This window comes from Halichoeres trimaculatus, unplaced genomic scaffold (assembly GCF_033239565.1).
Source record: "Halichoeres trimaculatus isolate MK-OKI-2021-1 unplaced genomic scaffold, fHalTri1.1 fHalTri1_scaffold_18, whole genome shotgun sequence".
NCBI classification, from domain to species: Eukaryota; Metazoa; Chordata; class Actinopteri; order Labriformes; family Labridae; genus Halichoeres; species Halichoeres trimaculatus.
In genome coordinates this window covers 10,589,764-10,613,007 of record NW_027437196.1, presented here as the reverse complement: position 1 = coordinate 10,613,007, position 23,244 = coordinate 10,589,764, and the positions used below count along the sequence as shown (strand labels likewise).

General features: G+C 39.7%; 1 protein-coding gene across 2 annotated transcripts in view; it reads right to left on the bottom strand.

Moving 5' to 3' along the window:
- Window positions 1-23,244, bottom strand: part of plxdc2b (plexin domain containing 2b) — a 120,553-nt gene that overhangs the window by 12,406 nt on the left and 84,903 nt on the right. For both annotated transcript variants that reach the window (XM_074693804.1, XM_074693803.1), the window contains exons 7-11: window positions 21,993-22,092; window positions 13,733-13,828; window positions 13,527-13,608; window positions 6,055-6,115; window positions 5,816-5,969 (exon numbers count right to left, since the gene is read on the bottom strand). In XM_074693804.1, coding sequence (XP_074549905.1) covers window positions 5,816-5,969; window positions 6,055-6,115; window positions 13,527-13,608; window positions 13,733-13,828; window positions 21,993-22,092 — 493 coding nt within the window. The remainder of the gene's footprint in view (window positions 1-5,815; window positions 5,970-6,054; window positions 6,116-13,526; window positions 13,609-13,732; window positions 13,829-21,992; window positions 22,093-23,244) is intronic.

The window sequence follows — 23,244 nt, the reverse complement described above, 5'->3', positions numbered from 1 at the left end:
AGGACTGCAAATAGTGTTAAAAGCAGAATCACGTCAAAAAGAAAGAATGGTTTGAACCTTTAAAAACTAAACCCAAAGTATGAAGTGAAAGTTGTTAAAAAAAAGTATTTGTGTTTATGGTCTGAGTAGAAATAGTTGGTGGGACAGAAGAACAGAAGTTTTCTGCTATGGCACCAGATCAGATAGGTTTCTATTCAAGTTCATGTGTCGACTTACACTGGATTTCGTTGCGTGTAGCTATGTGGACGCGTCAATTTACGAAAAGTGGATCAAGCAGGACAGGAAGTTGTGCTCGAAAATCACCAAAAAACACCCCGTGACTTTTAATTTCAAACAGACTGTGTCAAAACCAGATCGCATTGAGCTTGATTCTCACAACAAACCAACATAATGAGCCAGGGGTGAACAGGTTTGAGGGTTTACAGCCCAACATGAATGAGGGGAGGATCATCCATGGATGGAGTGGGAAGCACAGGAACTCCTCAGTCATGTGACTCCAACCGTCATGGTGCCAGACTGAACACGCAGCCAGTATATTCCCGGTGTAATGTGTAAAACCACTGACAGTTTAAACATAAACCTGTTTATTTTTGCTGTGAAATCTTTTTTGGCTTGGTGTGTGTGTCTGAGTATGTAGTTTGCGATGTTACTGCACCACAGACTGTATAAAACATGGATGTAGTCTCTGTGACATTGCCGTCTGTTCCTGAAACTGTGAAATGAAGCCAATCTGTGGAAGCAGCCATGTTAGATACTGTATTAGGTGGGCTTTGAGCTTCCTTTCTAACAGCTATAGGGCGCCTGTCAGTCACGTGAGCTGAGCTGTGTCTCTGATTGGACAACCAGATGATCCTAATACTGTCTAAACTGCCAAGCTAAAAAAAAAAAAAATTCACAACCATACCGTGTGCCGATAGCAGAATTATCACTTCAGGCCCAAGCTGTTTTTTGAACCAGGTTGTAAATATGCTTTTTAATTCTGCTTTTTTGGCTGGGTGAGTACATGGTTCCTGGTCTTTCTGCAGCCAGCCTCAATCGGATCCTTGATGAACAGCTACTTTTAGCACCTTTCCAAACCAGATGTTGCCCCTTGTCCTGCACCCAGCTTCAAGTGGACACTTGAGTAGCAGCAGATCTTAGCATAAGTTTCACATTTCTAGACCAAATTCTTTTGTCTAACTCAGGGGTCTGCAACCTGTGGCTCTACAGCCTCATGTGGCTCCTAGACTCCTTTGCAGTGGCTCCTTGTAGCTTTAAAAATATAACTAATAGACAATTTTTAATTTTTTTTTCTTCCAAAGGGTATAACTGATAACAACACAGACACTAAACAATTCACAGTTTAACATTGTGTTGTACAAAATATGTATAACCTCCTGCAATAAAGCCTCTACATTTTTGTAAATTTTTTTTTTTTTTTGGAATTTTTTTTTACTCCAATTTTTTTTTTTTTTTACATTTTCTCAAATTTTGAAAAGGGGGGAGATTTTGCAAATTTTTGAAGTTTTTATTTAAATCAAATTTTTAACTTAATTTGCAGTTTTTAGATATCTTTTTACAATTTTTTTACAAATTTTTTTTGAAAAAAATAAAGCAAAATTTAGAAATTGCATAATTTAGGTTCGGCATATTTTGACATTTCAAAATGTTTGCACTTTTTTTTGGCATATTTTTTCATTTCATTTTTTTTTCAATTCTTGTTTTGATAATTATTCACTAGATTTTTACTTTGCCAACTTATTGTGAAGATGAAGTATATTTTGCGGCTCTTGAATGACTTTCATTCAGCTGAGCTGAGGCAAAATGGCTCTAAGAAAGTAGAGGCTGCAGACCCCTGGTGGTGCCACCCATTGTGGTTATGAAGCCACATAAACATAGCTTCTAATCAGTGTAAACTCAAAAGAGTTTGTGCTTCACCTCCTGAAAAACAGATACAACTTATTCTCAAAATCACAAATTTATAACCCTAAGCCTTCATGGTATCAAAATGAATTTGCTTAAAAATTAAATTTAAAAACACTCTTGTGGAGTTTTTATGCATTAAGAAATGAGCCATAAAGTCCAGAACTGTGTTTTATATCAGGCTGTAAACGCATAAAAAAGCTCACACTAAAGCTATAAACTCCACCCAGGAGCATGACCACATAAAGATTATAAAAAGGTAAAAAGTTAACACAGCAAGTTTTCTTCTAAAATTTTTCAATCCGGACTTTTGTAAAGGGAGGTGTGTTATTAAAGGACTGTTGTTTTACGATCAATTAGCTTGTGCCGACTTGGTTTCCTCTGATGTTTGGTTTAATGTCAACAGAGAGAATGCTAAATGCTAAGATTTGTTAACTCATTCCCACCATCACACACACGCACACATTCACACACACACACACACACACGCACATATATACATTTCTACTCACAAGTCCGTCCAGCTGCAGGTTGCCAGAAAGCCGGCGAGCCACCCAGCCCGCTTTCTCACATGACCTCTGACCCCTGCAGCTGAAGAGACAGGACGGGACTTGAGACTTTCCGCTGTACGTGAGGAGGGGTTTCTCTACATCGACTGTGTCACAAATACCACAGAGAGACCTCCTGACCTCCTGCACACACTTTTTTTATTTTAGTTTCTCTGTCACGTCTTCAGCAGTGACCTGGTGTGATCTCCAGGGTGGCTTGTCATGTTTTGGCTCACAGCTGACCAGTTTTCACACTGTACCTTCCCTCAGCAGAGCAGCTCATCGCGCACCACACCTGCAGCAGAGAGTCTGTCTCCACTGGCCTCCTCTGACATGATTAATGAGGGTGTGATAGAGAATAAGGTCAGCTACTGGGAGTAAAAGCTTTTCTCTTTTGAGAAACATTTAGAGTGGAAATCTGCAGTACCTCAGGTGTCCACTTTGGGCTGACTCCACATTCACTTCTGATGACAGTAGGTGAGTGGCTTTATCATTTCTTTGTCCTCTAACACCACACGTCTTCAGCTGATCGAGACTAAACGTCTGTCTGCTCAAATAAGTTCCCAAAAAGCCATAAAAAGGGAAATGTGGAAGCATAAATCTTACAGACTCATCATAACTTTTACATCTCCAAGGGAAAGAGGAAGAAAAAAACTAGAAGTAAACAAACTTTAAAGGACACCTTGGCCATTTTCCTGTCCCGGGCAGAAGTCTGCAGTCTGTGGCTTTCAGAGAGGATTTGCATCAGATCTCTGTGAGATTATGCAGCAGTATGGTGTGGGTTAGCCTCCTGCCGGGGTTCAGGGAGTCATGTGCTCAGTGTTTTACAAGCAGTATCAAAAGAGCATGACTCCTGACTTTGATGGGAAGGGTGTCAGTGAGCTGAACTGAAGCAGTTCAACGAAAGACAAGTTAAATATGTTTGACTTGAACTCTTATCCACCCTGGATTATAAGATTAAAACTCCATGGAAGTACATTTTCTAGATGTTCTATCTTCAGATGTCATGAATGAGTTTGATTCCCAAAGGGTGATGAGGGTATTTTTGTCCATCACTACTTCTAAACCATGACCTCAGAGTGAAGCCAGTTTTTTCTTATGGGAACAAAACTGTGATTAAAAAATCATTATACATGCCTGTTTCTTTGCAAACAAAGGCTGTGTGGATTTTTCCAGACACAGAATAAATATTAGATGTTTTGGGGCTGTTTTCAGCCTTGGATTCAGACACATTCTCTGCATTAATGAGTAATTATCGCAGCACAACATGTCTTTAAGATGCTATGAGGAGGATCTGTTTTAATTGAACTGCCTCCTCACCTTCTGGCCCGGAGTCTCGCACACATTGTCACAAATTTCTTTTGGTGAGGTGAGTGTTTTGTTTTCGGAATTAAATGGAGATCATTCAAGGCAACTTTTTACCGGATAAAACGCACAGAGGTCATGTATTTATCAGTACAGTTACATAGCGCTACGGTTTGAAACATAACTTTAAGCAAATGTTGTCGTAGCTGGCTTCATGTAGTGCCATCGGCAGCCCGGAGCTCAGACATATCTGTAGGCTAACATGACAACAAGTAAACACTGTCAATTTGTATGTAGTGTAGTAGCTGTCCATATTTAGTGCAGCTAAGACATGTCCGTAATGTGTAACGTTAGTGAATCCTGGTTGTGTCCTGCCAGTCATCTTCCAAGCAGAGCTAACGTAACCTCACTCTAGACTCAAGTTTGGACAGACCACTTTAGTAAGATTGCTGCATGTGGGTTAGAAAGAACATTATCACAGTCTAGCTTGTGTTTTAGCCTTTAGCTCTTGTTTTAGCTTGGGCTGTATCACTCTCGCGTTAGCTGTCTTCTGCTCTTTTGGCCTTTTTCTTTTAAAGTCTCGATTTCTGTGATTAATTTTGTAGTGGTGGTGGACACGGGAGCCTATAACCTAAAGCACAGAAGAGTAGAAGAAAGCCTTACAGGAGAGTGATACAGCCTGAGCTAAATGCTAAAAGGGCTAAGCTGTTTGTGATAAGCCCGTCATAGCCGATAGCCGCCGTCATGCAGCAGTTAGCTTGTTGTCATGTTAGCCTACAGATATGTTGGAGCACTGGGCTGCTAGTGGCACTCCATATAGCTAGCTACTGACATATGGTACAAACTCACCACATTTACCTGTTGTCACGTAACTGTACTGATAAATACCTTACCTCTGCGTGTATCTGGTAAAAAATTGTATTGAACAAAGAAATAGTAAAAGTAAAAGTGACCTCTTCTCGACTGACAGATTCAGAGGCAGTTCAATTAAAACAGATCCTCCTTATAGCATCTTAGGTACAATTTTGACTGTAATCTCATAATTTGTCAGAAGAAAGTATTTTTCATGGCCCAACTTTTTTTTGTTCTTTTACTGCTGTGATATGCCTATATTCTCCTGTAATTTGTTTGTTTTTGTTGAGGATGTGTTAAGAGTCTAGTCCCGGTTGATCTGTGAGTAAGTCCAATCAACAAACGCTGCATGTGATTACGGCCCATATCTTCAACATAAACTTCACAATGTTACAACATTTTCTGAAAGACAAAAAAAAGTCATAGTGGGTTTTTTTTGTCCTGTGAGTACCTGACTTTTGAAGCTTCTTTCCTTTCAACGTGTTCAAAAGTAATATACATGAAATTTGACCTCAAAGACCTTCACTGAGTGAGAGAAAGAATAGCAATTCTTGCTCTGTAAGAGCCTCAGTGTTTGAATCAGGAGGTGAATTTTCTTCTCAAACTGATTTCAAAGTCATTTTCTAATCACTGCTACAAAGTCAGCGCTCAGTCTAATTTCTAATTAAAACATTTAGCCTTTAAATACAAAGGTTTCCTTCCTTTGACCTCCCTGTGAAAGAATAAGCTTCAAATTAAACCCAAAAGAGATTAAGAAGAAAAGCATGACGATAATTTTTTTCACACCTCAAGAAATCCATCATCTGAGAAGATTTAAGAAATGAAAGGTTTTGGAAAACAATGATTCAGGATTAGCCGACTGACGTGAGCACAGGTTTGTGCTTTATTTTGAACCGGTTAGATTTGCTCTATTTCAATCTGCGTTGTTAAAAACTCAGTACAAACACAGCTGCTGTGCTTCGCTCCACTGCCCACCATCTGGTCTGAATTTTTTTTTTTGCTTAAGTGAGGATTTTCAGAACATATTTATGCCTCCTCCAAAACACAAAAGTGTCTTCTGCATGTTTTTAAAGAGGAAACACATCAATACCAATAAAAATCAGTTCCAGCTAATTCACTTCATTTACCTACAGCCAGAACAGAACATCCATCACTAAGAAGCTCTGAGCTCAGTGAAACTATGCAGCAAGGCTTCAATCCAGCTTTACCTTCAGTCGGTGCGCTAGTGGGAGGGTGCGAGGTGGAGGGCCAGCTCCTGTCTGCTGTGGACTCTTTGCTCCTGGATGTTGTTTTGGTGGCGATGGTGGTGGTGAAGGGGTAGAGGTGTGTTGTGTCGAGGATGTCACACATCTTGTCCTTGGTCTAGACGATGAAACAAAGAACCGTTAATTCAGTGAACTCAATCAGAAGATTCAAGTTGTGTTCAATTGCGGTCTTCATTGTTTACCTCATCTGGACAACTGTTGTCCACCCAATCCTGCCGATGGCGGTCGAAGCCACTAGAGCACCTTGAGACAGAGAAAACAAACCAAAGTTCAAAGGTCAATTGAAAGCACCAAAAATGTGCCCTATAAAAATTCAATGCCTTGATTGGCAGATTTTATTTTCCTAAATTTACTTCTTAGCCTCTTTGAGACTTTAATCTGTTTTTTATCTTCCAAACATTATTCCAGTAAATCAAGAGAATCATATGGGGCCATAACAAGAGAAACTGATAAAAATAAATCAAACAAAAAATGTATGTGTTCTGCTAGCTTTTCACTTGCTCATGGTCAGACAAACATTAGCAAATAGTAGTAATAGAGAGCTATGGTATTCATAAGACAGAACTACACAAACATAAAACAAGATGAGGGATATGGGCAAACAAGATTAAACCAAATGGAAATGAATTAGTTAACTTCGACATATCGCTCACTTTGGTTCACACTAGCACACTTTACTGTTAGCCAGTAAATTACTACTAATTTTAGCACTTTTGCTTGCAGTGGGGATAAACTGATTTTAACTGAGACTAGGTTAGTTTTTCTGTTTGTTTAATCTGTTAGAATAGCTTGTTTTTGTCACGATTTTAGCCAACAGTTCCTGAAACTATGCTGGTTGTTAGATTTTCCTTTTTAAGCTAGCTGCTAAGACAAGTTGTAGGTTTTCCCTTGCTTGTTGTGTATCTGATAATAGGATAAACCTGTTACATCTCTGGCTGTGATAGCACTTTCTCTCTTTCTCTCTAAAAAGAAACAAGATGCACCTTTTTTCCTCTTGGTGCCAAATGAGTGTTTTACCCTGAAAATGGTTAGAAGACAGGCTAAAAATGTAGCAGCTAGCTTTATAGTTTCAGATTTTAGATACCTAATATATGACCGGGCAAACAAGCTTTTCTTCTCTGCATCCGACAAAAAATGTATTGCTAGCTTCTACTAATCACATACTTTGGGTCAAGCACACTTGACCATTAGCTAGCAAACTGTAGCAGCTAGCTGTCATGTGTCATACTTCAAGACTGCTAAGATATGGCTTGGGTAAACAAGGTTATAACAACCCCTTAGATAATAATAAAAGTAATAACAATAAAAATAATAAATAAAAAAGTTAGCTTCTATATCTCATTTGATAAGCATGTAGCTAGTAAGGTACAGCAGCTAGCTAGCGAATTATAGCAGCTTGCTTCACAGATTCCTGTTTAAGAACTTCTACACTATGAATGTGGAAGTTCAGGTCACTTCTACGAATCAATTGCTAAGAGTGAAGAAGACTTTGCTATTAGCTAGCAAGGCATAGCAGCTAGCCAGCAAAATATTGCAGCTTACTGTTCCGGTTTATGCTTAAGAACTGCAAAATTGTGATGGGGCAACTAGATATTTGCACAACTTTCAAATTAAAATCATTAGCTTTCCAGTTCACTTGCTAACTGTGAAGCAGACCTTGCTATTAGCTCGCCAAATACAGCAGCTAACTAGACAGTTTCATGCACCAAAACTCCATAGTTGGACATCAGGTGGCAAGAACATAATTTCGTTATCAATTTCAACAGTTTATTTAAAGTTTTTGAGTCTTAATGCCACAAGACAGCACACACAAGCAACAAAATGTGAGACCTACAGTTAGGCCACAAGGCTAAGCAGGTAGCACTCATACAGAATCTAGTAGACACGAAAAGATATATATTTTACATCACTTTCAATCTCAGTCGAAGTTGTTTACACTGTTTAAAAGCAGCAGTTGAACCAGCCTCACAGGTAATAAACAGTCATGATAGGCCTGACCTAAGAGCTTGAACTCATATTTGTTAAAATGAAATGGGGGTCCAGATGAATCCTCCAAAACAAAATAAAGAATGAGCTCACAGATTTGCTTTCCTGTGGTTGGCTTACAGATAGAATTCAAAGTCCCAGACGGTTCAGAGGCAAAGCGCATCTTTATGAGTGAAAATTGGTGAACCAGCCCTTTCACAAACACTGAGTTTTGTGAACCAGCTCCTAGAAGCCAAAAATGAATAATCACTTTATATAACAATCCTTTTTTTTTCTCAGATACAAGCTGGGATTCAGCATCTGCACCTCCCACTCCCTGCCTCCCTCTGAGGAAGGAGCAGCTTTGTGCAATATGAAGACGTAGGATCTGTGAGGAGAAGTTCATCGGGTCATGGGTCTTGGGAAAAGTGGGATTTTGAGTCAGCTGTGTATCGCAGTCCAGGACTTTTAATAACCTCAAACGGCAGACAGTAATTCAAGGCAGCACCTACTAATCCTTCATGCTGTAAAGGGATCAAAACTATAACCCGCCCACTGGTGAACTTTCAGTCTTGGGCCTTTGGCACAAACTGTATCGTGTCTGGATTAGAGGAAGTATGCAGAAAGGGAAAACCACCCACGCTAGCTTGTGTTAAGTAAACTGAAGTTGAAAAGCTGTGAGTGGAGTGAGCACAAATGGAAACTTATGACCGTCGCAATCAAGAGAAGTTGTTTTAAAGCCAGAGTCCAGAGAAGTCTCAGATATCCCCAGCAGGCTCAGTCTCTTTCCTGAACACATTGTTATGGTAATGACTTTTTGTGCAGAAGTCCATTTCATCTTTCCACCTCTGTAATCATCCCTCCTCTCCTGCTTACCCCACCCACTAAAAAATATGCTTCACCAGTTCAATCAGCCGAGACAGATTCTTCCTCTTAATCCTCTGCTTTTCCCCTCGTCTGCTCCCGAGCACAGTGAAAAACAATATCACAGAGCAGCTCTGGTCTAACCTGTCTCAATGGGGAGCTGCTGTTTTGTTTCTCCTGAATGGCATCCATCCCTGCTGGTTGCCATCTAGTGCTGTAAGCCAAAGTGCTTTTAATTAGATATGTGTGTGGAGGCATTATGTGAATATAAATTAACCCATAAGTGAGGGTATTTCTCCTCTGGTTCCTCTGCAGTCATGACAGCACAAGTAGATTTCTTCATTTGGTTTCATACTTGAAATGCTGACTCAAATTCATGGAAGAGAAACAGTTTTGTGCAAACATATAATAAACACATTACAGCTATTTAATTTCTTTTAGCTGCTGCTGAGTTTCTAGTTTACAGCTGTCAGAGCTACTTCATGTTGAGCTACACAGCTGCACAGGAACTGCAAATTGCTGACTGTAACATATGTCCTCAGGAGTACAGTTTTACTCTTTTCCTTCCAAAACAGACATCATTTTAAATCCCTGCACAACTCATTCTCTAGGTTTTCTGGTACTTTTTCAATCCCTCATGTTTCTTGTATTTTTTGTCGTCTCTTTTTTGTTATCTTTGTATTTGGAGTGGATCTTTACTTTATATGGCTCATTTTTTGGTCATGGACACCAAACTTTTTGTGGCTCCAGCAATATTTTTTACTACTTTTTCTCCTATGTTTGTCTGGAGATCCTACATGTAACCATGGCTGCATTATTTACATGTGAAATCAGCTGTTGGCAACCTGTAGCATGTCAATGCTAACTGGTGCAAGGCCTGATGTTTCTCCACAAGGTGAGGAGAAGGAGGTGAGGACAACGTGCTGGTTCTCAGGTGTGAGCTAAGAGGTGACGACATCGACCTGTCCTTTCATCCATCGTTATTGGGAACGTAAGAAATATCTCCAATAAGATGAACAAGCTAGCCGTGCTAACCCAGCAACAGAGGGAATACCAGAGGGCAGAGTAGCATCATGCTATTCACAGACATGGCTAACGGAGCTAACATCAGACACCAACGCCACATTGGAAGAACTTCACCTGCTGAAGTTCAGGAAAGTCCAGGAAACAGAGACTGAACAGACTGCTGAAGAAGCTCAGTCCTGGACCCTGTGGAGGTGGAGGCCGGCTGAACTGGAGAATGATGGACAAGCTGTCATCATCTCTTTTCTTATGGATCTTTTTGCACTTTTTATACACTTTCTTGCGTTGTTTTCTTGATTGCTGCTGTGACTTCAATTTCGTTGTACTTGTTACAATGACAATAAAGTTCTATTCTATTCTAATTCTATTCTATTCTATTCTAACCAGGTATATGTCAAACACCCGCTAATCAAGCTTGTGCTAACATGCCAAGTCGGGTGCATGGCTCTCAAGTCTCTCCCACGTAAAAATGCAATGCTACAGGTGGATGCTGGGCTAGTGAGTGTGTTCAAGTAGTCACAGTCAGAGGCATTGGGTGTGTGCTGCCGCTGGCCCTGATCCAAGTAGGAGGAGCCCAGTTTGAATGTTGTAGGTTATAGTTGTACTGTTGTAGGCCATCCTATTTTTTACAGACGCTGAGCTGTGACGCCTAAGTACAGCGTTGGCAAGCTCGAGTACAACATGAAACTACCTAAAAACACCCAGTGACTTTCAAAATAAAACAAACCGTGGCAAAATCTGTTTGTATTTAGCTTGACTACGACGAAGAACAGACATAATGGGCAGAACCAGACCAGAAGTCAACAGGTTTGAGGTTTCACAGCCCAACATGAATGAAGAGAGGCTTATCAAAGCAGTGGGAAGTGGGAACTCCTCGGTCTCGTGACCCCAGCTATCTGTCTGTCGTCACGCTGCTTGTTGGACTGAAAATGCAACGTCAAGATGCGTCTTGACTGAGTCACACTGCAGACGTATCAGGTGTTTTTTAGCTGCAAGGGTTTTATTGATGTAAAGCAAATAAGAATACGCTACAAAGTTGCACTAAAAATGTAAGAATATAACCTAGCAGAGCTGCACAATGGTAGGTCTTGAAGGGAAGTATATAATAACAGTTTCTTGAGAGACAGTGTCATCTCAATATTTTCCTCTTTAATGGTGATTAATCTCCAGAGTGACGCGTCTTTGAGGCTCGCCAGCTGTGCGTCTTTAGAAATCTAATTCCTCCCTCCCTCTTAACACATCCGCGTTGAGCTGCACGGCCACACACGGCCTCCCGGGACTCTGCCGTGCTTTATTAACCTGCTGCAACACCATCTGCACACATCCGCCACAACATACTGATGTAGTTCAGAGCTTAAAGCGCTCTCACCTTCGCCGCACTCCAACATGAGAGAAGTTCATTAGGGCTGTTCTCTTAAATGTCAGCATCTTTCATTAACCCTAGCAGCCAAGAGGCCGCCACGCTTTCTAATCAGCGTGTGTTCAGAGTATGTTTGGTGTTTTTAAAGGAAGTGGCTGAAGGGTACAGAGGGCAGAGTGTGGCTGAGCAGGCTGGTATTAACGCTGTTAGAGGGCTAATTAAAACGCCGCTTAATGAGATCAGTGCTGCAGGCGTACAGTGTCTGTTTGGTGTCCTGACGTGTCTGAGAGGAAGACGCACTTTTTACTGTGGCAGCACTTTAAATTAGCATGTCTCTGTCAAAAACAAGAGAATTCAAGATCAGAAGAGGGGTGACACGAGTCAGAACCAAACATATCAAAAGACGGAGAAAGAATGGACCACATATCCTCATTTCACCAGATTATTCTCAGGATAAATGATGACTTGAGAATAAAGAAGAGGCAGATTAATATTTGATGTAAAAAAAGGCACTCAAAGTGCAGCCGCAAACAAAACAGAAGAGTCACACCAACTACCTCTAAACAACCTCCAAAACTCCTCTCTGTACTTATCAGGACATCTGCATTAAACATCCACTGACTCACATCTTCACACTTTCTTGAATGTCACTCAAGCAGCTTCTTTTTCGACTCTCTCAGCTTAAAAAAAAAACTCCTAAACCGAGTTTAGCTCACATTTCAGCTGACAGGAATTTGTGAGGAGAAACGCTAACACTTCTTCAGCAACTCAAATATTTACTTTGGTTTGAAGTGCGAGGAGACAGGAAGGGGGAGATAAGGAGAGGAGCAGAGGGTTGACAGAACAGGTGTGAGCTGAATGGCTTTTAAAATAAGCTGCTGTCCCGTCTGAATGGGGGAAACTAAACTCTCAGTCAGGATAAGGACAGAATTTAAACAGCAAATGTTGCACTGTTGACGGTCTAAATCTAAGTGGACTTTCATTCTTTTCAACTACTTAAACATTTTGATAACTGAAACAGTCTGTGAACTGAACTTGGGTGGGGTTGAACATGAAGTTATGCAAAACCACAAAGTTTAAAGAGGGGTACTGTGCTGTTTTTTTACACTTTAAATTGTTCCTTTGGTACCCCCATAAAATAAATATCCCTATCTTTCTCACACTGGTGTTTTAGAAAACCCTTATTTCAGCCTCTATCTGTTTTAGCTGGTATCTCTTTAAGGCTCCCTGTTCCACAAACCCTCTTCCCTCTGATTGGCCAGCCCTCTGGAGGCCTTTTGAGGAGCATCTGTGAGACCTGTTTGAGACCCACTCCTCCAGGATGTCATGAACCAGTCATGCAATGACGTGATCATTTCAGCAAATCTCGGGAAGATGTCATTCCTCTTTTATATCTCTTGTAAAAACACATTTTATAGATGTGCTTTTATCAGAGATTTTAGCTGAGAATATTTTAATCGTCATAATGCTGCTTTTATTTTATTTTTTAACATTTTTTTTGGACAGTATCATGGGCAGGATTTAAAATCCTTTATCCTTTGTTGTTTTAATTGTTTTAATCTCTTACTGTTTTTATTTTTACGGATGTTTTCCTTTCCTTTATTTGGTGGTGGTTCTTAGCCTTTTACATATTTAATTTACTTAATTTTTCCTTACATTCCTCTTTTACTTCTCTTCTATTTCTTTTAACTGTTTGTTTTTATGATGAAAAGCACTTTGTATCTCTGTTTTGAAAGTGATAAATAAAGTTTACTATTATTATTATTATTGGATCGAAGCTGCTGCCACTTTAAGGCTCCCAGCTCCACAAACCCCCTTCCCTCTGATTGGCCAACCCTCTGAAGCCCTTTTTGACCCTGGTGTTTGAGGCCCTTCTGTGATGAACTCATCACTTCAGGAAATTTCAATAAGGTCTTGAGTCATTTTGAGAACATAACTTTTTGAGCAGTTTAACGGCAGATTTAGGGATTTCTACAACATATGAATTTGTAGAAGTTTAAAAACACAGGTAGTACGAACATTCAGCATTGTTACGTCACGTCCATGTTAAAAATATGAGAAAGCAATACACCCACTCTTAAACCCTGACATGTCTTGGAGAGTAGTTTGGCTTAGTGAATACCTCCCACTATTGCAGGCAAAGATCTTGCCCTTAATTTTTTTTTTTTTAACATTAGTTTTTTTTTCTGATCTCAAATGTTTAACTTGATAAAATGCTGAAATAAGGATTGTTGTTTTTAAGACCTGAAACAATTTGAGACATGACTTGAGTTACTTCTCAATCAAACTTCCTGCTTAAAAATGTCGAGCAAAGTTGTAAACTGGATACTGTCAATGTTTTTAAGATAAAAAAGTTACCTAAAGATGCTCAGCTGGGCTTTTAGACACAATGATGCAGTCATGAATGTGTCATATGAATAAAGTGTTTAAAAAAAGTCTAACCTGTTGAGCCGATGGCACCAGCTACAGTTGAAGTTGATCTGTGAGGAGATGCAAGTGCTGCAGCTGGTGAACTGCAGACAAGCTGTAGAGGAGAAAAGACAAAACCAGTCAAAATATAAACAAGTTATATCTTAAAAGGACTCAGATGATATACAGACATGCTACACATTTAGAGAGCTGAAGGATACTTCAATAACTCTTCTTACTGGCCAAAGGGAACATTTCCACAGCTGTAGAGTTGGTGATCCTCGTTTTGGTCAGCTCCACACGATGGTACTCATAGATTGTCCTCCGCCTCACGTCTATATTTCGGAGAGAAAGAGGGAGAAGACAGAGTGAGCAAACCATCACAAATCTCCCGGCCGAAGATAAAAACTGGGACAAGTGGTCCCAGAAGAGCGTGGAGAGCAGGCGGGAGGCAGAATCAGGTCAGGAGGGATGCTGCCACAGCACTTTATTTCCCTCCTTTTTTTATCTTTGTGACCAAGTGTCAGCCCGAGACTTGGCAATGGACGGAGGCAATTTCCCCTGGGAGCTGATATCAATCAGATTGTGTTGAACGGCTGCCTTCACAGTCATCTATAACAGGAAGGGTAGGAGAGAGCGATTGATTGGATACATCATTGACTCTCATTGCATTCTGGCCTTCATAACTCACAGGCTGCTGGAAGAAGCTGCTTGCTTTCAATGAACATGCATCTCCTCCAACATCAGTTGCGATAGAAAATAGGATGATTAATTACATCCTTTGTTGAAGTCGAAAAGAGAGCCTAATAGATCTGATAAGCCCTCGCTGCTGTTAATGCAGTGGTTAATCTAAAGCCTAATTGGATTATAATGTCATTTTCTATGCAGGTGCTCCAGGAACAAAACACTAAATCTGTTTAATAACTCTCTGCAATATGCATCGTGCCATTGCTCAATCCATGACATTTCCTATTGGACTCCTGTTTGCTAGAGCACTGAGCTACAAAATTGTAATTCAATACACCACACTGTGGCTGTGTAACATCCAGAGCGGAGAGCGACTCATTCATCATATAGTTTTCTGATTTGCTGAAACAGCTTCAAAGTTAAAAGAATGCTTTGACATTTTAGGAAATAAGCTCATACTCCCCTGATAGAAGATTTAGTGTCTTAAATATGACAACAAGGCGATGTTTAGCTGAGTTAAAGGAAGGAATCAAGGGGAGGAAGCTAAAGCTCCAAAGCTATCAAGGCTGTTTTAATCTCCTTTCTTACATTTTTTGTCATCAACTGAAACAAAGTCTAGCTTCACTTAGCTTAAAGAGGAGGTGTTGTGGGTTTTTCTAGTCTTTATACTGTCCCTCTGGTACGACTGTAGTAGCTTTACATGATTTGCAGCTCCAAAAAAACCCCACATTTTTCTCACACTGGTATTTTAGAGAGCCAGTTCTCAACCTGTCTGAAGCACTTCATTTCAGCTGCTGTCTCTTGAGCTAGCAATCTGCAAATCAACATAACTTGAAAAGTAACTAACAGATCTTGATGAAATTTTCAGGAAATGTTAAAAATGGGATAACAAAGAAGTGATTAAAGTTTGGTGGCGATCCGGATCACCATATGGAGCCAGGATTTTTTTAAAGGACTCTATAATTGTGAGATAGGGCTGTTTTCACCATATGTGTATATAACTCCACGGCAAATGGTCAGATTGCTTTGCAAAACAATACAAGACAAGGTCACGATAACTTCTGACGGATGTAAAAGTACAATCCAGATCCTGACAATTTTCTGGATACTTAGATAGCTGTAGAGCACTTTTAATTGCTTTGTGTACGAACTGTGCTCAACACATAAAATTGTCTCGCCTATACAGGCAGTGCTTGAGTTACAAATGAATTCCGTTCCTACAACACGTCATAACCCGCATGAGTCAGATTTTTACCCTAAATAACTATCCAAATACATGTATTATTCCTTCATATAATTATGGGGAAACAATAGACAATGATAATAGACATTTCAGTTGAAATAAACAATCTACACTATGACACAATTCGAAACAAAGTGGACGATGCTGATGACTGTGTTCCACTGTGTAGCTGAGTATTCATACACACTCCATGTCAAAAACTAGTATGCGTCGCAGGAGCTTACAAACAGGGCAGGGTAACTTTGAAAACTTCTCTATTAAAGAAAAGTTAAGTTGAAATAACGTAAGTGGAGAACCACCCAAGTCGAGGACCTCCTGTATTGAGTTTGGATCATTTTGAGCAGTTTTAAGACCGATTTAGGGATTTCTACATCATATGAACATGTAGCTGCTTGAAAATTTGCTAGTGTAGTACAAACATCTAGCACTGTTTTTTTTTTATATATTCATGCTTGAAATATGGTAAAGCAGAATACTCCCTTCTTTGAAATAACACATTGACAAGTTTGAGACTTACATTAAAATTTTCTAAGCTCTCAACGTTAAAGTTTTGGATCACTCTGATTGCTGTTATGAGCCTGGAAGATATCAACACCCAGCAGAAAAAAAAATCAAGACTGAAGAAGGATAATCAATTTTAAAATAGGCTTTGCTGTTGCTTTTGACACCAGGGGCACTGGATAGTAGAAATACACATTTTAAGACAAGTTGATGGAATCAAAAGAACCAGGAATGTTCTTCAGGAGATGGTGGAGACCAAAATCAGAGCTAAAAAAGAGTATTTGCCCTAAAATCGTCTTGTGTTCAGAAACAGATGAAAAAATATTCATTTCTTTTTGATTTCAGTTTTTTTTTTGTGGATGCTTGGACATAATAATATTCCTTCAGGTTTACAGTATTAACTGGAGGTATGATAATGTCTGTGTTATGTAGAACAGAAAACGCAAGAGTATTTATAAGATGTTAAAACTCTCCATTCAACACGAATCAGGTTGATTTTGTGCTTTGTTGGTTGGTTTTCGCTCCATGAATCGCTGCACTGGCTACAGTTTCTCCTCTCATGTGATAGGATGTTGTTCCCCTGCAGACCTGCTTGGTTTGATTACACACAGGACAGCTGATCAAAGCAGCAAACATGAGGCAGCTCAGTCTAACCTGCGCATAAGTACCCCCCTTCCTGCCTCCCATCCTCTCCTCCCCTGGTGCCTGACTTCCTCCTGCCTCCAGCAAAGGGATTATCAGGTGCCTAATGACACGGTGGGGGCCAGAGGAAGGTCAGTCCCCCAGCCTGAGGCAGCTGATGTGTGGGCAGACTGTGACGCCTGGCTGGGTGGAAGCCTCCAATCAGATCAATTATAGTCTGCTATCAGCCACAACATAAACAAGGTCTAATGAGGATTGAACTGACATCCACTGGTACTATCAAACACAAAACCTGATTTACAAATCAGTTAAAAGAAACAGGAAGTAACACAAACATATAATGAAAACAATTAGTAATAAAAACATCCTCTCATTGCTTATTCATCCACACAGAGCATGAAAATCAATAGAAATGTAATATCAAGACATGGAGCTCAGGATCGATGTTGAGATGGCAGCTCCTACTGTCCACTCATCTCTGGGCTCTGTCCAATTAAATCACACACTGATTTCAATCGATCTCTTAAAGCCTGTGATTTTATTATCAGCTTGTTGAGATAAATCACAACGTTTATTCTTAAGCAGAGATCAGCTGATAAAATCCTGAAAAAAGATAAACATTGAAGAAATTAAACTACTTCTTGTTATTCATATCTCTGGTCTTGGCATCTTTCCTACAGGACAGAGTGGTGTTGGTCTAACATTTACGAAACTACATCACAGGTATCTGTGATGTTTCTGCCCTTGTGAATGCACAGACACACAAGTGTTAGAGTCCAACTAAAATTAAGGTGAATACACTCCAACAACTGACCCCCATTAAAGCTCCTATAAGAAACTCTCAATCTGTGTGGACTCTGGCGCCTCCTGTGGTCATAATGCTACAACAAAGTCTAACTTCTGCCTCTTAAAAACAGCTGTAGTAACTGGTGCCTCTCACACAGTGAGTTTAAGTATTACTTTTTTGAAACTCATGCCTGTTGGATTTTGGAATGCAAAAGACAAAAAGAAAGAAAGAAAAAAAGAGAGAGGAGAAAAAATTATAAAGTAAGACAAAAAGACGGAAAAAAATGAAAAAGAAAGAAAAAGAAAATAAAACAAAGAGACAAAAAAGAAAGAAAAAGGGGAAAAGGCAAAAAACTGAAAGCAGAAAAGAAAGACAATGAAATAAATTAAAGAAAGAATAAAATAATAGAAAGAAAAAATAAAAGAAGTACAGAAAATAAGAAGGACAAAGACAAAGAAAGAAATACAGACAAAAGAAGACAGAAACAACACGTAAAGAAAGAAAGAAGAAAGACAGAGAAAAAAGAGAATAGAACATAGAAAATCATAAAAAGGACAAAGAGATCGCAAGAAAAAGGGAAAGAAAAAGAAAAAAGAAAGAAACAGAGAGAAAGACAGAAATTATGAAAGTAAGACGTAAAGGAAACAAAAAGGAAAGTCAAATAAAGAAAGACACAAAAAAGAAAGAAAAAAACTGAAAAAGACAGAAAAACTAAACTAAGGTAAAAAAAAAAGAAAGAGAGAGAAAGAAAGAGAAAAAAATTACAAAGATCATAGCTAGCAAGATGAAAAATAAGGAAGTAAAGAAAATAAAAAAAGAAAGACAAAGAGAAACAAAATAGAAAGAAAACAGAAACAAGAAGCCACAAAAGAAAAAAGAAAGAAAGAAAAAAAAAGAAAAACAGACAAAGCAAGTCAGCTTGAAAGTAAAAGGGAAAGAAAGAAAGAAAGAAAGAAAGAAAGAAAGAAAGAAAGAAAGAAAGAAAGAAAGAAAGAAAGAAAGAAAGAAAGAAAAATAGACAAAGCAAGTCAGCTCGAAAGTAAAAGGGAAAGAAAGAAAGAAAGAAAGAAAGAAAGAAAGAAAGAAAGAAAGAAAGAAAGAAAGAAAGAAAGAAAGAAAAAAAAAGAAAAACAGACAAAGCAAGTCAGCTTGAAAGTAAAAGGGAAAGAAAGAAAGAAAGAAAGAAAGAAAGAAAGAAAGAAAGAAAGAAAGAAAGAAAGAAAGAAAGAAAGAAAGAAAGAAAGAAAAGAAAAACAGACAAAGCAAGTAAGCTTGAAAGTAAAAGGGAAAGAAAGAAAGAAAGAAAGAAAGAAAGAAAGAAAGAAAGAAAGAAAGAAAGAAAGAAAGAAAGACAGAGTTTAGTCGTTTTAATAAAGAACCAAAAACCCTTAGAGGAGCTTTAAGTTTCATCAACAGTCTGCCAACACCTGATAGCAGTGAAGTGCAGATCATAAAGGAGGGAACAAGTAGACTGTCTGAGATGAGGTTGGAGCAGAGAAGTAAGGACTCAGCTCAGGGTGGAGTGGGTGAGTGGACCCAGCTCTGGTTTAAGGCAGATGTGCAAACTTTTTATCAGCTGAACACGACTTATTAAAGAAAAATCATTTATTTCTTACACTGAGGGTGAGACACACTCATGGGATTGATATCAATGATCCACGTAGACGATATAAAAGGTTAGAGGGTGATTTGTCTTCATCTTCTTGTCCTCACAGGGTCTGATCATGTGTGAGCTTACAGTAGGAGAGTACATTAAAGCCCTGCTCTTCATGTTCATGTTAATTACACGCTCTGGCCACAGGACACCAACAAATCTCTCTCATCTCTGTCTTTTATTGGACGGCCTGTCCTGCCTGGAGGAAGTGTAAAATGTTTTATTTGAACTTTTAATCTGCAGCAAAGCCAGTGTCGCTTTTAAAAATGTCCCCCCTCGTTGCCATGGCAGTGGTGCGGTAATTGGCTGCAGAGACAATTAACTGAGAGGAAACACTTCCTGAAGTGCTCATGGCTCTTCTTTCTGATTTATTCTTTGGCAGGATCAGAGCTCAATGTTCTCAGGATATAGAAATGAAACATACCAGATATCAGGAGCCAATTACTGCTATGACTGCTTCTATATAAGATGAAAAGTACGGCAGTCTTTTTCTCTAGCAAGAAGAATCCTCTTTATGTTGTTTCATTAATGAATTTCCAACACCATCGTTAATCAAAATAAGGTAGAAAAAACTTTAGATTCTCATTTTAATCAGCTTCCATTTGAGTTTTATCACGCAGTAAGCCGACGACCTCTGGTTTCATCATGCCGTGTCACAGGCGTCACAGACAGCTTGGTTTATGAAGTCTGGGTGGAGCAAACGAACCAGTTGAAAATGTAGATCTTTCAGTAACAACTCCAGCTCTCTGGAGGGAGATTTTAAGACTTCATAGGACACAGAAAACATGTCAGTCCAATCCAAACATCCCATGTTTGGTTTTACGTTTAAAGCAGACTTATACGATTTTTTTTCTCTCCATTCAAAAACGCCAGGATGCCAAACAGACACAAGAAGAAAAGGAATGCAATAAGCCAAGTTAAAAAACTACACCCTGTATCAAAACAGAGTTTAAATAACAGAATAATTCACATTTGGCTTCTCATTATTGTGGCAGACTGAAAAGAGTTGACTGTGGATGAAAAGGTCTGAAGCCCTCCCCTCCGCTCACCCTGGCTTTAAATTTAATGAGCCTAAATTGCAGTAACTAGAAAGCAAACAGGAGAGGCAGATCTGGAGCTGTGCCCACAGCTCTGCCCACAGAAAGAGTGTCGGGGGAGAGGTGGTGACAGTCGGAGCTAAAGCAAACCAGACAAGTCTGAGCTGCAAGCTATGAGACACGGTTTAAAGGGTCAATAAAGAGCTGATGAAAAGATACACTCTGTCGGTTTACCTCGACCCTCCAAGCTTTCCCTTCTCTTGATCACCGTAAACCATGAAAGCGGTGGCACATTTTAGCACAAGGACAAACTTCCAGTGTTGACAAAGCCAGTCGAAACAGTGGTGTGCAGTAGAGCCCGACCGATTAATTGGCAGGCCGATTAATCGGGCAGATTATAGCCTGTCACCAATTAATCAACATGTAGCCAAAAATTAAAAATTCCACACGTCCACCATTATCTAATGTAAGACTATAAAACGTAGTTTTAACGTTGTGTAAGCTACTCATCGTGTGTGTACGGTTTGACTTTTTTTCTACTTCCTGTGTTTAAAGTTTGACTTTTTTATTTATTATTGTGTTTACAGCTTGTTCTTATTATTATTGGTTTACACTACAGTTCTTGTGTTGACAGTTTCATAATTCAAGTTCCTTGTTTTAATTTAATAGTGTTCTGTCTCTGTCTTGAATCATATGGGTATTATAATAATTTGTGTTCATATACAGTATATATCCTGTGTATATCAATGAATTTATTATATATATCAGCTGATATATCGGCTATAGGCTGATATATCCGATATAGGCTTTCTCTTGCCCCCAGTATTGGTATTGGTTGGGCTCTAGTGTGCAGGGGGGGAGTGTTCCTGGTTGTCGTGGCCCAATTGTTTAAAAACATAAATAATAATAAAATAATAATACATTTTTTTTAGAGAACGCTTTTCATAAAATTCAAAAACACTTTACACACAAAAATAAGTAAATAAAAGCAGATTAATAATTACGTTAAAAGAGAATAAAAACAGGGGCAAGAATTGTTTACAAGTTAAAAGCAAGTCTGTATAAGTGTGTTTTGAGGGTTTGGAATTTAGCGGGGTCAGCGCAGATCCGGTTGTGCATGGGGAGGGAGTTCCAGAGGGTGGGGGCAGCAGTGGAAAATGCGCAGTCTCCCCAGGTGCGGTACTTGGTGCAGGGGGGGGACAGGAGGTTGGTGTTGACAGAACGGAGGGAAGGCGGGGGTTCTGGGGGTGAAGCAGATTTGTGAGAAATATGCACTGAAGTGCCCACTTGGGGGCCAAAACTTGCACTACAGTGCCACAGTGTGTGCTGATGTGACCTTTTGGTAGCCAAAACACGTGCCAAAGTGCCCAGTTGGTAGCCATAACACCCATTAATGTGGCCCTTCAAGGTTATGTCACACTAAAGTGCCTTCTTGGTAGCCAAAACATCTGCTAAAGTGCCCCCTTGGTGGTCCAAACAGTGACTCGTGCCCACTTGGGAGCTGAAACACATGCTAAAGTGCCCTCTTCAGGGCCAAAAGTGCCTACAAGGGGCCAAAACACACAACACAGTGCTTTCTTGGAAGCCATAATGTGCACTACAGTGCCCACTTGGAAACTAAAATGTGTGCAGAAGTGACCTTTTGGTAACCAAAACACAGCTAAAGCGCCGTTTGTGAACCAAGGGTGCTTTAGCATTTGCCAAAATCATGCTTAAGTGCCCGCTTGAGAGCTAAAATTCCAATTTTGATATTAATGAGTTGTTTTCCCCGTCTCTCCACCAGACATTATTTTGAATGAGTTCAGATATCAAGCATAGTGTCAGTTCAGGCAGGTGTCAGGCCTGGGCACCTGGAGTGAGCACCTGGAAGGGCAGGGAGCTCCAAGAACAGCCAAATTCAACTTCTATCAGAACATTTTTAATGAGTAAGGGTTTTTAAAAGACTCACTGGGTATCTGTTGGATCTTGTGGACCACCACAAAGGCATCAGACAGGCCCACCTTCACCGGGTGATTGACAGAGCTGATCTGTGACACCTCGACGGGGATCTGGAACAGAAGAGAGGAGAATCAATTATCAGAGGCACGACAGACTGTCTGGGAAACAGAAGCAGGCCACACCAGTCTGACAGCACTTCAATTCAACCAATTTATTACCTTGTCCCAGAGGAATCAGCTGAGGCAGGATACAGCTTTAATAAGCATATGGCCTCTTTTGTGCAGAGAATAAACATTTCAGAGAGGAACAATTTTGGAGGACTCACTTATCAGCGAAACAGACAAAAACAGAGACCTGACATTTACAATGAGATGTCTTTCTGTCACAAAAACAATGTGAGAATGAGCTGACTAAAGAGGGAGTACTTGGAAAAAAGCTGAAGAGATAAGATTCAAATGTGAAGTACAAGAAAATAACAGCTCATGAAAGAGGCCTTGTTCTGCCGTCGCTAACATTTCACTCATCATGTATCATTATGTTGTTAATGCAATTTTAAGCCCTTACAGCAGTCTCTGTAGGATAACATCTTTCATCAGCTTTTTCTTTTCACAGTCCAATTAATTTGTTTAAGGGTGAATGTTTGAAAAGTTGAAATTAATGGATCCTAGTAAAGAGGTTTTTAATCATGCTCCAGCAGAATAAAGCAAATTAAAACCGTTGGAGCACATAGAGTAATACTTGTTAAGGTACGGTCATGTTTCCTGGGGGTTGAAGTATTGTGACCAAAACCCGGCTCAAAAGAGGTTAAAGAGGGGTATTGGGATTTATTTCTTAGACTTAATACTGCCCCCCTGCTCTCCCTCCAGCAACTTTAGATGATTTACAGGTAAAAAAAAAAATCCATATTTTTCTCACACTAGTGTTTTAGTAAACTCTTATTTCAGCCTCCGTCTGAAACACTTTGTTTCAGCTACTGTCTCTTTAAGGCTCCCAGCTCCACGAACTCCTTACATTTAATTGGCCAGCTGTTTATCCAAAAAACAACGAGATCTTCACAAGAGCTACGTAAAAAAATGGAGGGGCTGACCCCAACACCAAGGTCTACTCATAGCTCTGTCCCTAACAGGCCTCTAGAGGGCTGGCCAATCAGAGTGAAGGAGGTTTGTGGAGCATGGAGCCTTAAAGAGACAGTAGCTAAAAAAATGTATTACACACAGTGGCTGAAATATGGCTGAAGTTTGAGAAAGATATGGATTTTTTGA